The 16,444-nt window shown below is 39.2% G+C and overlaps 1 protein-coding gene across 2 annotated transcripts; it reads left to right on the top strand.

Annotated features, from left to right (window-relative positions):
• Window positions 1–320: 320 nt before the first annotated feature.
• ARL5A (ADP ribosylation factor like GTPase 5A) lies at window positions 321–16,041 on the top strand. Of its 2 annotated transcripts, none has more exons than XM_045032757.1 (6): window positions 321–671; window positions 2,947–3,007; window positions 5,649–5,796; window positions 7,853–7,936; window positions 14,262–14,413; window positions 15,860–16,041. In XM_045032757.1, the coding sequence occupies exons 1-6, from the start codon at window positions 626–628 to the stop codon at window positions 15,906–15,908; spliced, it is 540 nt and encodes a 179-aa protein (XP_044888692.1). In that variant the 5' UTR covers window positions 321–625; the 3' UTR covers window positions 15,909–16,041. The 2 variants fall into 2 exon arrangements, with proteins under 2 accessions (XP_044888692.1, XP_044888693.1); XM_045032758.1 differs by lacking the exon at window positions 321–671 and adding an exon at window positions 2,066–2,154.
• Window positions 16,042–16,444: the final 403 nt, after the last annotated feature.

The raw sequence follows: 16,444 nt of genomic DNA, 5'->3' as shown, positions 1-16,444 counted from the left end.
GGCATGGGGGACGGCGGCCCCAGCGGCGCTGCTGGGGGGGCGAGGAGCTGGGGGGGCGGGGTGTGGGTGCTGTAAGGGGCGGTCCCTATGCGGCCCTGTGGCTGGCGGAGGCCACACGCCCATTGCCCTGGATCGGCCCCGCCCGCAAGGGCCCAGCCTCCAGCGAGGCTGCCCGGGCTGCAGGCCGGCTTGTTCAGCACCCTGGGGCCGCTACGGTAAAATGAGTCACGTGAACGTCTCTTCCCATTCGCGGAACTCGCCCACTAGGGGGCGGGCCGTGGTATGCAAATGATCCTTTAATAGCGTCACGCCCCTCTCTCGTTCGCTCGGCCCTTCGGGTGGATGGTGGCCTGGAGGAGCCACTCGCTGTGTTTTATTTCCCCCCTTGAAGCCGCGGTCGGGAAGGCGAATCGGGAAAGGGAGCTGGGCTAGTGGCGATGTCCGTGAGCGGGGGCTGCCCGGCCAGGAGTGCGCAGCCCCAGCGGGCCCGGCGCGGCCTCAGCCTGCCACCTCCTCGCGTAGCGCGGGACAGGGGCCGGGACTGAGCCGCCCTGGGCCCAGCAGGGCGAGCAGCCGCGGAGCCCAGAGGAGACGGGCGCTGCCGCGGGGCCGGGGCCGCCCGAGGATGGGAATCCTCTTCACCAGGATCTGGAGGCTGTTCAACCACCAGGGTGAGGGGCTCGGCGGGGGCGGGGCCCGGGGGAGGCGGTCCGGGGTCCGCTGTGGCGGTGCCGGGAGCAGTGATCCCGGCAGGCCGGCTCTGAGCTCGGGCTCGCTCCGTTTACGTGTCACGCTCGCCGCCCGCACCCAGGGCAGGTGCCCCGTGGAACCCAGCGCTCCTGCGGCATCATCAGGGCGCCGCCCGGAGCGGGAGCGGGAGCGCAGCAGGCTGGGCTCGTGGGGCCGAGCCCGGCTGTCCCGAGTCCAGGTTCCCTGTCGAAGTGCTGAGGCGTCCAGGGCGCAAGAGCGAGCGAGCGGGAGGCGCTCTCGTGTCCCAGCTGGGACTCAGAAGCGCTTGCGGCGAGCGGAAGGGGTCACTCCTCGTACTGCAGCTGCGTTCACAAAAGAGCGAAAAGTGTCAGAAAGCAGCACTGGGTCGCTCCGTTCCTCTTCTGCTCAGGTTACATTTGATTGTAATTTTTCCCTAAAAGGCAAGCGCCGGCTCAAGCCGTATCATTAACTTCTTTGTACCAAGCGTGCTCTGGGTGTATTAGTAAAGTTGTTTCTCTACATCTTTGTAGTAGTGACTTTTGCCTTATTGAGTCTACAAAACCTAGTTTAGTTTTTACGTTTAGGAAAAAAATGCTCTGTGAAGATCAAGAGGCCAAGAGATGAATTATTTAAGTATGAACCAAATACAACTTCTTATGGTGCCACATAACGTTTCCTTCCTTTATCTGAATATCTTGTGTTCCACAGTAGTTTTCTGTTAATTAGCAGGCTTTTTCATGGCTTGTTTTTATTTTTTAACCTTATTTACAGTATTTGGCTTTCAATTTGTGTGTGTTGTTTAAAAAAAAAAAAGCTGGACTATGTAGGGAGCATTAGTGACACTGGTAGCCATGACTAATATGTAACTGAGATTCTGAGCAGCATTGGGTGGAGGGAAATAGCAGCCAAAAATGGTATCTCATAAATATTTCACTCATCCCCAAATTTATAAAACTTATTTTTAACATCAATATTATAATTGCAATAACATACATACCATCATACCATACTGCTGAGTATGCTCTGTCAGGTCTTGTTGCTTAATGTAAGTTTTATTAGTGACAGTCAGTAAGTCTTAATAGCTGTCATGAAAACTGCTTATTTTAGAGAGAATATATTTTGTTCCTAATGCCACTTTCTTCTGAAAGATCTCTAATATCACATAAAATGCATGTTAACTTTTCTGTAAGTAGAATTTGTAAGCTCCTTTGAAGTTGCTTTTCAAATGAATTTATAAAACTTTATACATACATGCTGAATGGTGGCCCCCATAGTCAGAGCATTATCCATTCAGCACAGAAACTTTTAAACCCCACTTTTTTGTCTTTAAGGTCTTGCAATATCCAGCTCCACTACAGGTCTTCTGCTCCAAGTGATTTCCTAGCATCCAGTATGCTGGCGACATCACACCTGAAACAGAAGCGCCTACTTACAGGGGGTCAGGTAATCAGCCATTTTTTTACAATATTGTGCAGTTATGCCAAGTAATTAAAATTTGAATTTATACCCTCTGGGCAATAAAATAGCTCTTCAGAACCACACAATATTGATTAAAAACAAAAAGGCACTTACGTGACCCTCTATTATAGAACAAATGCAGCCATAATGGGAGGAATTACTGCTGTGGTTGAGGTTTGGGTATACTTCAGTGGCTTGAATTTTAGCATGTTTGTGGACCACTTGGGCAAAAGAATACCCTTGCTCACACTGATGAGCCCTTACTCACATGTGCATTCTCTTTGAAGTCAATAAAACTGAGTAAAGTTGTGTACTTTAGCCCATGGTAAGTAGCTCCCAACAATACCACTTCTTCAATTTGCATTTTGGTAAATAGGAAATAAGAGATGCTGAATGAATATAAATAGTTGGTTGAGGTTGGCATTTGGTTTCAAAATGAATTTGCTTCTAAGAGGCTCCAAAAAAATGATCAAGGCCCAATTGTGCTGTGTGCTATACAAATGTATAGTAATACAGTCCCTGTCTGAAGGACTTAATTTAGTTAAGAGAAGACTCAACAACTAGGTGTTACAAAAAATAGAGGGAAGACAGCAAAAGCAGTGATAGATAGTTCACGTTACCATGTGTCTCTATGTATATACAACATGCTTTGATGCGTGTGCTTTTTTTTTTAAATTTAAAACAAGCACCAGTGTGAACTCTTTTTTTCTGAAAAGCCCTAAAGTGTTATTAGCTACAAGTGGTAACTGTGACTTACCAATGAAATTTTTATTTCAGAGCACAAAGTAATCATTGTTGGTCTGGATAATGCAGGAAAAACAACCATCCTTTACCAGTTGTAAGTACATACTATGAATTTGCTGGCAAAAAATATTAATGTATTTTTGAGAAATCCACTCTGCAGCTTGCTCTGACTTTTCATTAACCCCCTTTGTTTCCTCACCTCTGTTTAAGAGCAGCACACTGAGCATAGGTGGTGATCGTTTCATACATAAAAATGATATGGGGAAATCCTGTTGTCTGACTGGTCAGAAAGCATCTGATTCTGGCCCATCAGCAGGGTTCGGAGCTACTTATATTTAATGAACGGTGTCATAAATATCAATACACCATAACAAGCTATGGCTGTTTGCTGGTCAGAATTCAGGACCTTAATGGCATTTATAATATGTAACCACTGTGATGTCTGGGACGACCAGTATGCAGAAAGTTCCTGAGATTCGTACATTTTTGTGGAAGTGTTGTTACTACCTAATGCCTAAAAGTCAGCCAGCAATGGGGCCCTGGGGTAAGATCCATGTTAGTAAAAGCTGTTTGTGTTGAAGATTAGAGGTAGTTTGGTCAACCAATCCATGTTACAGGGTTTTTTGTTGTTGTTTGTTTGTTTTTAAATAGGGAGTCATATCTTCTCACTTTTTTTCTCTTACTTAATTGGCCTCTCAAACAACTCCCACTCGAACTCCCACCTTTTCTGTGTGTGTGTGTGTGTCCTCACTATATGTTCCATTCTATGCATCCGAAGAAGTGGGCTGTAGCCCACAAAAGCTTATGCTCAAATAAATTTGTTAGTCGCTAAGGTGCCACAAGTACTCCTGTTCTTTTTGCGGATACAGACTAAAACGGCTGCTACTCTGAAACGTATCTTTTCACAGTTAGCACCTCAGTATTTTGAAAACTGATTTAGTTGGGGATTGATCTTGCTTTGAGCAGGGAGTTGGACTAGATGACCTCCTGAGGTCCCTCCCCACCCTGATATTCTATGAAAACTCTTTTGACTCAATCCCTGTTGTTGTCTAGGTTACACCATAAGCTTATGTTTTTGGATTTTGTTCAAAATAGATGTATTTATAACTCTTTTAATGTTGTTTTGTTTGAAACTCAAAGCCCATGCAGTATTTGCAACCTCAAAGTACATTAGCACAATAAAAGCCAGAAAATAACTGACTCAGTTATTATCATTGTTCAGACAGAAAAAAATGCAAAACCCCCATACATTATGAAAAGTAAAATCAATTTCCCTAATTCTAAAAATGTGTGTAATTAGTAAAGAGAGTATATCTAAATATACATAATATATGACTTGAGTATGTCCTGTTTTTTTTAAATTTAGTTTTAAATATGAATTTCAACCAAAGGTGTCTTGCTCTGTCATTTTCTTTATTCCCTTCTAGCTCTTGCTGTACTCCTTCTAATCCTTCTGTTCTGTCCCTGCCCTTATTTCATCTTCCTTAAAAATGTATGTTATGATGAAATCACTTATTACGTGCTGCTATACCACTGGGCAGTGGGGATTCTTTCCCAGAATACTACTGCTGGATTCTATTCAAATAATGTTCTAGTGTTTCAAGACTCAAATCTCTCTCCGCGCAACCGAAGACTTAGAAGAAATTGGAAAACTTTAGACAGTCTTTTTATTTTTGTCAAGTGCACTGGTCAGTTTATGGAAACAATAGCAGTCATAAGCAAGTTCTTGAAAATGCTTCATTTTCCTTGAAAATGTTTGTGTGGGCAGTACTGCAATACATTTCATTTACTTTGAATCCCTCCATTGGATACTCATGGATACTGCTTCTAATGTGTTACTTTGGTTGTCATGGCAACAAAGTCTATCAGTTGATGTACTGAGTAGATTTAAAACAGTATTTTAAAATATCTTGTTTTTTCCTCAGAACATTTTCTTTTTTAACTTAAGTGGTTTTTGACTTATGGGGGCAGGTTTAGGCAAAGGGAGGAGGAGAACTGATATAGTATATTGGGCTGGGGTTGTCTTGTTTTTTTAACTTTTTTTTCTCCAGCAATCCTTATAAATCGAGTGGTTTAGCAACATTCTTTTTATTTCAGAGTTGGGGTAGAATAATTATTCTCTCTCAGATTGAGCTACAGGGTGCCAAGTTTCATTGGGGGGCGGGGAATTGACTTTTTTCTACCCATCCTTAAGCAGTGGAAGCCTTTAAAACAGAATAAAAAAAGAAGTGCTCTCTGAGGGCTTGTCTACACTACTGCGCGGGGTCGATCTAAGATTCGCAACTTCAGGTACATGAAGTTGACATACTTAGATCTACATACCGCGGTATCTGATGCTCTCCAGTTGACTCCGCTTGTGCTTCTTATTCTGATGGAGTACCAGAGTCAACGGGAGAGCGCTCATCGGCAGGTAGTGTAGACAGGTCTAATCTGGCAGGTAGTGTAGACAAGCCCTAGTTTTATAGTTACTGATAGTGCAGGTTTGTTCACTGGAAGTCAAACAGTAAATCATTCATCTGCTGTTTCTTTTCTTCACCCCACCCCTTCTCTTGCATCAAGGAATGCCTACCACAATTCTGCAGATGAGTCTTCCAGTCTGAGACAACTGTCCATTTTAGTTTTTGGATGGGCCAATTTTGTGGTCTAGTATGTGTGACAGTGCCTCTCCAAATACAGTTGACGTTTGTCAATATTGCATATGCAGTTTTTGATCTGTCATTCTTTTCCTTTTGTAGTTCTATGAATGAAGTGGTGCATACCTCTCCTACGATAGGCAGCAATGTAGAAGAGATAGTGGTTAATAACACACGTTTTCTAATGTGGGATATTGGAGGGCAAGAGTCTCTTCGATCTTCATGGAATACTTATTATACAAACACAGAGGTAAGAGTTTATTCCCTATTGGAAGATCTGTTCTTAAAAAGAATTAAAATAACATCTTTATGAATAATCCAAGAGGCAGTTTGGTTAACTAAAGTTTATATCTTACTCCATTTCAAATATTACTGTAGCACTTGTAGACATTCTGGATGCTTGTATTTCAATTTGTATGTCCTCTCCTTAGCATGCTGTTCCAGTTCACACCTATATATTCCATAAGCTACATAACAAAACAGTATAATTTCATGAGCCAGAAACTAACGATCAAAAAAGTAAGAACTTTTCCATGTAATGTACCCTTTTTAAAAAAGAATAATCTCGTGAAAATTCCCCTTATGCTTTTCACAGACAATCTTAATCAGGCACAAAACCCACACTGAACTCTTTCAACATATACATCACCAATATTCATGCATCTTTAACTAAGAAAAGTACATAATTGGTGATATCAGAAACTATATGTAGTTAAATTGGAACCTTTGCTGCATTGTCAAGATTGTCCGTTCCTCCCAACATGTTTTCCTTCAGTGCTAAATGTTCTGTACTCTGCCCCTGGACCAAATAATGTAGAAACTTAGCTTCTGAAAAATGATTTAATCATCATAAAAACTGTAACTGTTTGGCCATTTTCAAGTGATTCAGATGTACATGTAACTCTAGATTTCCTGTCTTCCAACTGCATGCTTTTACTTGACATAGGTGTTGGGGAGGGCATTTGTGTGACCGTAGCACAGGCTACCCACTTTCCCTTTTAAAATAATTGCTAGTCATTTCATTGAAAAATAGCAGGGCAGGTGGGGGAAGGAATTCAGCGATTGAGTGTGCTTTTCTTTTTGTAAGAGTATATCATATTACAGTCAATGGGAATTGGGTGTCTCTGTGCCACTGAAAATCTAACCCTAAAATTGTAGTTGATTAAGGATGAAATCCTGACCTCCTTGAAGTCCGTGGGACCAGGATTTCACCCTAAATGCTTACAGAAACGTAAGAAACAGTTGTTCAGTTAAAATGAGCAAAAGTGAAATCCAAAACCATGATAACAGAGCAGGCTTCCTGAATTGTAGAAATAAACAATTTAAAGAGGACTTAAATAAAATCAAGAATTTTGCATGCCAAATTTATTAGTATACAAACTTAAACATAAATTACAAATGTTTTAATACTAGAATTATCAACAAACCATTGATTTCTGGACAGAATTGTGCATATGAGTAGGGCTCTACCAAATTCACAGTCCATTTTGGTCAATTTCACGGTCCTAGGATTTAAAAAAAAACAAATTTCATGATTTCAGCTACTTAAAACTGAAATTTCATGGTGTTGTAATTGTAGGGGTCCTGACCCAAAAGGGAATTATGGGGGGTTGTGGAATGGCGGTTGTGATATTCCTACCCTTACTTCTGCGCTGCTGCAGACGGCGGCGCTGCCTTCAGAGTTGGGCACCTGAACAGCGGAGGCTGCTCACCAGGAGCCAGGCTCTGAAGGCAGGGCTGCCACAGAAGGAAGGACGACAGAGTATGGTATTGCCACCCTTACTTCTCGCTGCTGCCTGCAGAGCTGGGCCGTTTGTCAGCAGCCGCCACTCTCCGGCCACCTAGCTCTGAAGGCAGCAGCGCAGAACTGAGGATGGCATGGTATGGTATTGCCACCCTTACTTCTGCTCTGCTGCTGGTGGGGTGCCGCTTTCAGAGCTGGGCGCCCAGCCCACAGCTGCTGCTCTCCAGCCACCCAGCTCTGAAGGCAGCACAGAATTAAGGGTGGCAATACTGAAACCTCCCTAAAATAACCTTGACTTCCTGCAACTCCCTTTTGGGTCAGGACCCCCAATTTGAGAAACTTTGGTCTCCCCCTTGAAATCTGTATAATATAGGGTAAAAGCACGCAAAGACCAGATTTCATGGTCCATGACGTGGTTTTCATGGCTGTGAATTTAGTAGGGCCCTACCTATGAGGGAGGAAGTTAACAGTTTGCTTATGACCCAGAGTGCATATCTACTAAACTTGTTTAAGAGTCTGCACACTATATATTTGTTTACTGATCATTTTTTACCCTTTAAAGTTTGTCATCGTTGTTGTGGACAGCACAGACAGAGAGAGAATTTCTGTAACTAAAGAAGAACTTTATAAAATGTTAGCACATGAGGTGAGTCTTGGTTGTTTTTAACATTTTTGGTGAATATTTACAACTCTCTTTCTCACAAATAAATAGCATGCAAATGTATTATTTACCTAACATGCTTGGCTATTTGTAAATATATTTACAAAAAACAAGTCTGACTCTTCTTTTTGTTTTTCCTCTCTCGTTTCCCTACTACAACATAACTTTTTTTTAAAAAACTTTTTATTAAGGCAAACTTACAATAAAACATTAACATGCTACATCATACATTGCTTATTCAAGATCAAATTAATATTAAAATAAATCTGGCTAATGTTTGTGGCATGTCAGTTGGGAAGCCCTCTTCTGAATATGCTAAAAAGGGAGCTGAGATTTCTAAATACCAGTCCTCTTTTTAGCCCTTCTCTTGGCTACATACTTGTTAGGAAAGATTTTTCCTTTACAAGGACAGTCCATATTTTACTGTACCACAATTTCATAAGAAATCATATTTTTCCAATAATGTGCAATACTAATTCTTCCTGCTAACAGTGAAAAATAAATTAATTTGTCATTCTGTTGGAAAATGTGTATCCTCTGCCAGAGCACTAGAGTTCTCTAGGAAGCTGATATTTTGTCATAGATGAATCTCTCTAATGATGTCCTCCCAAACTGTCTAATTTCTGGATACAACCACCACATGTGCAAATATATTCCCCTTTCCCTGCAACCCCTCTAACAGAGCACCTCCCTACTATCAAAGATATGATGGCATCTGACTCCAGTTAAGATCCATCTATATTGTATAACAATTTTCTTTTAACTACACAAAATGAAGATGTACACCACTACCTCGATATAACGCCACCCGATATAACACGAATTTGGATATAACGCGGTAAAGCCGTGCTCTGGAGGGGTGGAGCTGCACACTTCGGTGGATCAAAGCAAGTTCAATATAACACGGTTTCACCTGTAACACGGTAAGATTTTTTTGGCTCCCAAGGACAGCGTTATATCGAGGTAAAGGTGTATATCCTCTTTCCCATATGGAGATCCTCTCTTCCAGATCAGTTTCTTTGTTCAAATTCTGCTTTGGACCAACTTCATTCCTGACACCGATGTCCTTTCCCTTAGCTACTTCCATTAATAATCACGAATTTATCCCTAGGAAATATAAGTGATTATTTATTGTGGGTAAGAGCTGAGATTACTCAGATTTAGATAGCTGTTCCTGGGTCCTGACTTGAAATTCTACCGAGAAATATGTAATAATGTAAATAGTATAAAGATCCTGTGTTTTCAGTTTTTATAAGTCAAACATTTTATTGTGAAATCTGGATACAGGATGGCTTATCTAGACCTTTAACTACATTTGAGGAATTGTCCCAGGAGCAAGCTGGAACAAAAGGTTTAATTTCTGAGAGATGTACAAGTTTGACTGAAAAAGATCTTGATAAAAAAAATATAACTATTTTAAGAAATTTTTTTTTAAGATCACAACATTGTGCAGAAAAAGTGACTCTCTTCTATACAGTAAAGTAAATTCAAGAAAATGTATGTCTGTAGTGTATGACAGAATTCTGAATGCCTGACTTGGAAAGCACATAACTATTAGTTGGATGACTAAACCTCCTGTCTGGAAGTAGATACAGAGCAGGGTGGAGGGTATCCCAAAGTCCAAGGGCAGCACTTATATGAACCCATCCATGGCTGCTGGAAAATACCAGGGTCCTGTCCCCACACCTTGATTAGGGGTTCCATCTTTTTATTTTTATATCTATCTATCGCTAGCAGAGAACAGCCAGAACACTGATCTATCACTTCAGAAGTCTTGGCTGCTGCAAGCAGAGGAGTGTAGAGAAACAGAAAAGGTTTCCATTACTCAGTTCCTTCCCCATTCCCTCCCACTTTTTTTTTTTTTTTGAATGGGGTCAGAATTGTTTTCCATGTTGAATAACTCAAGCTTCCTTCTGTGCAACAAATAGCTTAGTCTTGTTGTTTTACTTAACAAAACATAACCAAAAGATGATACTTAGACTTGGAGAGGTTTTCTGTGAGCTGACTCAAAAAATAAAATTGAGTAATCTGATTCTTTCTAAAATATTGGGAATATTTTGAGTACTGAAACTGAATTAAAAGAATAAAATTGACAGAAAACATTAAAACAACTTACAAGGCTGTGGGTAAATATTGAAGCCCTAGAAAGATAATTAAATAATTCATATGTGATAATTGACTAAACAAAAACAGTGTATATCTTTCTCTAGTGAAACCACAGAAGAAAACTTTGATAAAGGAGACAAATGAGACCAATATAATATTTCTAAATGAAAATACCACAAATGATTCAGATGCTATTAATCCTGCCACTGAGTCATGTTTGGCCTTAGTCAAGCTGTTTCACGTCTCTCTTCCCTATATGACAAATTGAGGTGATACCCAGCAACCTCAAGAGATCATAGCAGATTACATATGAACCTCAGATATGAACACCTTGGGAATGGAGGTTGTTCATAACTCTGAAATGTTCATAACTGAACAAAATGTTATAGTTCTTTCAAACGTTTACAACTGAACATTGACTTAATACAGCTTTGAAACTTCTGTGCAGAAGAAAAATGCTGCTTTTAACCATCTTAAATGAAACAACCATGGAAACAGTTTCCTTTCCTTGTCTAAAAAATTTTTTTTAAACTGTCCCTTTATTTTGTTAGTAGTTTAACACAGTACTGTATTATATTTGCTTTTTTTTCTATCTCTGCTGCCTGATTGTGTACTTCTGGTTCCAAATGAGGTGTGTGGTTGACCAGTCCGTTTGTAACTCTGGTGTTTGTAGCTCTGAGGTTCTACTGCATTGCTACTTGCTTAAGGGAATACTGTCAATTTGATTTTGTTGTAATTTAATCAATTAAAATATATACTTTCTTATATAGCATTTGGATAATAAAAATCCGTAAATGCTTAATGTTAGCAGAATAAACAACTCTATGTTTAGGAGAGTCTTTTGGGCAGGCTGAGAGTAACAACACCAAACCTGTCTAGAACCTCTGCCTCCCCTTTCAGTCAGTATAGTCAGTTGCTTACCAGTAATAGCAGAAGAGGTGAAATGGATCAAAAACCTTTTAGGGCTTAAGGAAGGCAGTGCATTAGGAACTGTCTATACTCACATCATTGATAAATGCACAAAGTTTAAAAAAAAGAATAAAAAGAACTGGTAAGAATAAAACCAAATTTTCCTCTAATCTCTTTCATGTATAGTAGTAACTTTAGTGATTACTTGTAGAATTAATAGGTACAAACACTTCAGGTGGAAATGTGACTTGCAAATTAACAATGTCCTTTTAAAAACAGTTATTTTCAGGCCTGAAATTGTACTGTACATGTGTCATGTTCTATTAAAACTTTAATATTCGAGTTAAAGGCTTTTATTCTCCCCATGGTACCTTTTTCCCTCACACCTCATGGAATTTATAAAAGATGAATGTTTCTTAAAAAGTTGGATCTTCCCAGGCACTACATGTTAAGATTAGTGGCCAGGTGGTCTTTTGTTGTATGATAGGCTAATAGAGTATTAGGCCATGATCCCTCATTGTGTATCAGATTGGCAGACAGCTGCACCTGCATGAAGTATCATTGAGGCTCTGCAGTGATGCAGCAGTCTGCCCACACACTACAGGATGGCAGCCTTTCTACTAAGGATATGTAGTTACTTAAAGTCTGATATAACTGAGGTTCATTTACCTGTTTTCTCTTGTAAGTGGTTCCAATTTGTGTTGAAAATTTTTAATTTAATAAATTTAAATTTCTGATTATATTTAAGGTTTTAGGTTTACTAAATGTAAAACTGGCATTAATGTGGAGTAATAAGATGAAATATAGCCACATAAAAATGCAGAAATGTGTACAAAGTAATCGGGTGGCACAATATAGGCCATGCTGAAGATCAGCACTACGATATTTTTATAACTAAATGTCCTCTATTAGTAGAGGGGGGGGAGGGAAAAATATTTCATCCAAAAACCAAAATGTCATTGTAAGTGCTCATGGTATTCTGCTCTTGTTTGCTCTTAAATATTTCTATAGTTCTTCCTTTAACTTTGACCTCTATTTGGTAGTCCACAAATGAGATTTCAGTATTTAACTCTGACAGATTAATCTATCATCTATTTGTTTATGACCGATGGTGTGATTGTGGGTGAAAGCCAGAAGAGAGGTAACTTAGTTCTTTGAGAAGAACTAAATGTAATATTAGGTGCCTATCAAATGCAAGGCAAAACTCAAAAGTTTTGCTATTGCATCAGGTGTTTACTAACTGGTTTTCATGCAATACTTTTAGGCAAGAATATGACTTCAAAAAGGAAATTGGGGGAGGAGGAGTGGGAGAGCCGTTTTCACTATGAGAAGGAAGAAGTCAGATGTCTCGTGACATATGGTAGAATTTATTATGAGGCCAGTGCTCCTTGCTCCATATTAGCTTGCTATTTGAGTTTAAATGCAACATCAGTGAAACAGTTGTCATGAGGTTCAGCGGCTGCTTGATCCAAAATGCACTATATCAGTTATATACCGTGATGAAATTGCATGCTACAATCTGCAACTTCTGCAGTATCTAGTCTGTTGCGTTTAGAATATGTAGTGGTTGTATAATGTTTAATTTGTAGTTAAATAAGGAAGCTTTAGTATTGCTTATACAAATTTTGAGGGAAAACTAGAACTTTAAACAATGTCAGCTTCATTGGCTTGTCACAATTATCAGACAGTTTTTTTTGCTTTAGGAGCATCAATCCAGTAGTGACTATATGACTTTGTTAACTCAACGTCTGACATAATTAACATCTGTTTGCAGTGTTGTTGTAGCTGTGTTGGTTCCAGGGTATTAGAGAAACAAGGTGGGTGAAGCAATAGCTTTTATTGAGCCAACATTCTGTTGGTGAGAGAGACAAGCTTTTAAGTTTTCACAGGCCTTCAGGTCTAGAAAAGGTACTCATTGTCACAGCTAAATACAAGGTGGAACAGATGGTTTAGCATAAGTAGTTAACACTTATCTGTGTTAGAAGGGTCTGGTGCTGCTTTCAGTTGGGAATCTATGGGGGGCTTGCTTAGGATGATGAAGTTGGAAGGTTGTTTTGAAGGCCAGATGAGGTGATTCAGGAAAAATTTCTTTCAAGATGTGGCCCCTATCTGCATGGGCTGGAGCTTGGGCTCTGAAGCCTCGGGAGTGGTATGGTCTTGAGACCCCAAGCTCCAGCCTGAACTGCAACTTCAAAACGCTGTCTACTGCTATTTTTTTAGAGCACTAGTGTGAACCTTGCTAGCCTGAGTTTGACGCTGGGTGGGAGGCTCACTCCAAAATGCTGTGTAGACATGATGGTTTTTTTTGTGTGAAATGCTAGTGCAGATAATGCACCTTGTCCATGAGCCCTTGAATGAACTGGTGATCCACTGTGGATCTATAATAGATTTTAAAGGTGGAAAAAACTCTGTAAACAAAATGTCAAATGTTTCCATTGCCAATCAGAAACTGATAGACTAGCAGTTGCTCTTATATTTTGTAAGTTTCAGTTATACTTAGAAACACAGGCAACATGTTTTCATTATGGATTTTGAAACCTTTTCAGAATTCTAAAAGCAGAATGTGTGTTGGCACTTAAGTGAAAGATGCAAGCACAAATGTTTTCAATATCATAAAAAGAACAGGAGTACTTGTGGCACCTTAGAGACTAACAAATTTATTTCAGCATAAGCTTTCGTGGGCTACAGCTCACTTCTTCAGATGCATAGAATGGAACACACAGACAGAAGATATTTATACATACAGAGAACATGAAAAGTGGAAGTAGCCATACCAATTGTCAGAGGCCAATCAATTGAGATGAGCTATCAGCAGCAGGAGAAAAAAAACCTTTGAAGTGATAATCGAGATGACCCATAGAAGGTGTGAGGAGAACTTAACCTGGGGAAATAGATTCAATTAGTGTAATGACCCAACCATTCCCAGTCTCTGTTTAAACCTAAGTTAATTGTATCTAATTTGTATATTAATTCGAGTTCAGTCTCTCTTTGGAGTCTGTTTTTGAAGTTGTTTTTTTTCTTGTTGTTGTTGCAAAATTGCCACCTTCAAGTCAGTCACTGAGTGGTTAGAGAGGTTGAAGTGTTCTCCCACTGGTTTTTGAATGTTATGATTCCTGATGTCAGATTTGTGTCCATTTATTCTTTTGTGTAGAGACTGTCTGGTTTGGCCAATGTACATGGCAGAGGGGCATTGCTGGCACATGATGGCATATACCTAATTTGACTCTGAGAAATCAGTGAAATCCTAATAGACAAATAATTAATCCTCTAAACTTTTCTCTCTCTTCCTCTGTAGGATTTAAAGAAAGCAGGTTTGCTTATTTTTGCTAACAAACAAGATGTTAAAGAGTGCATGACGATAGCTGAAATATCCCAGTTTCTGAAACTAACTTCAGTTAAAGATCACCAGTGGCATATCCAAGCATGCTGTGCTCTAACTGGCGAGGGGTAAGAATTCTTCTTGGGAATACTTTCTGAATAATTTTGGTACCTGTATCGTGGTATACATAGTCTGTTGTTTGACATACATCCCCTAGCACACCTGTGCATTCTGAGACCTGACTCTCAAGGCAACATTAAAAAGGATATCCTTTTAAACATGAATTCTTCTTAGGGCCCTGTATTAAATTCAGCAACATACAGAACATTCAAGGAAAAACTAAAACCTGCCCCAGAGATGTAGTACCACTGGGAAATAACTGTCATGTACTGTGAAGAGATACTGTTCATTACGTGTATGGGTTGTTTAGCTTTTTAAAAGGTGTAACTCACCTCACTTGTCTTTGTTAAAGCACACAGCAGTGGCAGTTATGTGGCAGGTTACAATGAAAAGCAGCTATGTCTGTTACAGAGAACATATGCTTGCTTATGTGAACCAGGGAGTTAAGAAACCTTTATCTATTTTTCTGGTATTGTCACTGAAATAAGCAAAATAAAAGAGAGAGAGACCAAGGTGACTTGAAGACAAATTTTAATGCTAAGTCTCCAAAGTGATACATTTTAAAATTGTCAAATTTTAAATGCTCTTTTTGAATATAATGTCAATTGAGTGCATTCATATTGGAGGTTATTTGGGAGAATTGTAGTGGTATCCTGAAAGGCTCCATTACCGTTCTCTTTTAGGTTGTATAGTCATGTCTAGCTCAGATGGAATTTAAGTTGGCTCAGTAATCTAGTTTCTTGTTAACATATAAACCCACAACCTATCTGATACTCTTGGAAGTCAGCAGAGTAGTGATGGTTCAGATGGGTACAGAGACTGACCTGACCCTAGATGTGGTCATATCAGGTCACTGTGGGGGCATATTTAGGCTTGGCAGAATTCAATTTTTTACTTTATCATTTTGAGGGATATCATCAATGTTTATTTTTAAGATTTTTTTTCTATTTCTATCGATTTTTAAGAGTTCACAGTTGCAGTGAATTATGGGGGGGTCAGGCAGTAATTATTTAATGATAGTTGATGCTGAGATTCAAAAAGTTTTAATGGTTAAAGCTGTATAACCATTAAAACACAAATCACCAATAGCACATCAAAATATACAAAGAAAACATCCATAAATCAAACTCTAAGTTCAAGTAGCATTTTTCTTTCTTTGAATATCCATACATTTTTATTATTATTGATGATATTTTTCATTGGTTTGTGTATGTATGGTGAAATCATTTGTCAACATTTACCAATTTAAAAATCTAATCCTTCCAAGCCTAGACACATTGTTAAGGGGTTGTTAGAAGTTTACAGTCTTACTTTTACTGTTGTGTAGATTGAAATGTTAAGGTTGCAAGACTTTCACAAGCACATGGTGTCTGAGTTCTGACTAAAGTTACCATGACAGAATATTTATAGTTAGTTTTTTATGCAAAAATACATATTTTAATTTTTATTTACAGATTGTGCCAAGGACTTGAATGGATGATGTCAAGACTTAAAATCAGATGATTTTTAATGACCTCTTTGCACCGACATTGCATACAAAAGTGCTGTACCTATGGATACCTTAGTTACCTGTACCTATGGTAACCTGCAAAATGAATGGGTTAGATGTATTTATAATAAACCGATTTCAACTTTATTTTCTACACACATATATTAAGACCACCTCTTTGAAAACAGATGAAGATGAAAGCTCTAGTTTATTTTCCCATTAGTTTACTCTGAAGATAGGTTTAAAAACTGCGGTTGACGTTCTTCTCAAGATAAAGCCACTCAGGACTATGTGTGGTGAGTATGAAGTGAGAGAGAGGAATTTTTAACTTTACATTTTATATTCCAATATAACCCTCCTAGTTGAAGGTGTTGGCCTCATTATTCCAGTAAATTAGCAAGCAAATCAGTGGCATAGGTATTGACTTTCCAGTATTTTAAAAACGTGTTGAAATGTGCTACAGATACAAAAATATTTTCCTCTGTGTACTGTACATATTTGTGTATATTTATACCTCAAGTTTAGGTTAACCGAAATCTGTTCCAAGAAA

The sequence above is a fragment of the Mauremys mutica genome, chromosome 10 (genome assembly GCF_020497125.1).
Source record: "Mauremys mutica isolate MM-2020 ecotype Southern chromosome 10, ASM2049712v1, whole genome shotgun sequence".
In the NCBI taxonomy this organism is placed as follows: domain Eukaryota; kingdom Metazoa; phylum Chordata; order Testudines; family Geoemydidae; genus Mauremys; species Mauremys mutica.
This window is presented reverse-complemented; position numbering and strand designations above follow the sequence as displayed.

Coding starts and splice junctions, on each gene's coding strand:
- ARL5A (XM_045032757.1), top strand. CDS start 626: ATGGGAATCCTCTTCACCAGGATCTGGAGGCTGTTCAACCACCAGG. Junction 672..2,946: donor GAGGCTGTTCAACCACCAGG/GTGAGGGGCTCG, acceptor TTTTTATTTCAG/AGCACAAAGTAATCATTGTT. Junction 7,937..14,261: donor ATAAAATGTTAGCACATGAG/GTGAGTCTTGGT, acceptor CTTCCTCTGTAG/GATTTAAAGAAAGCAGGTTT.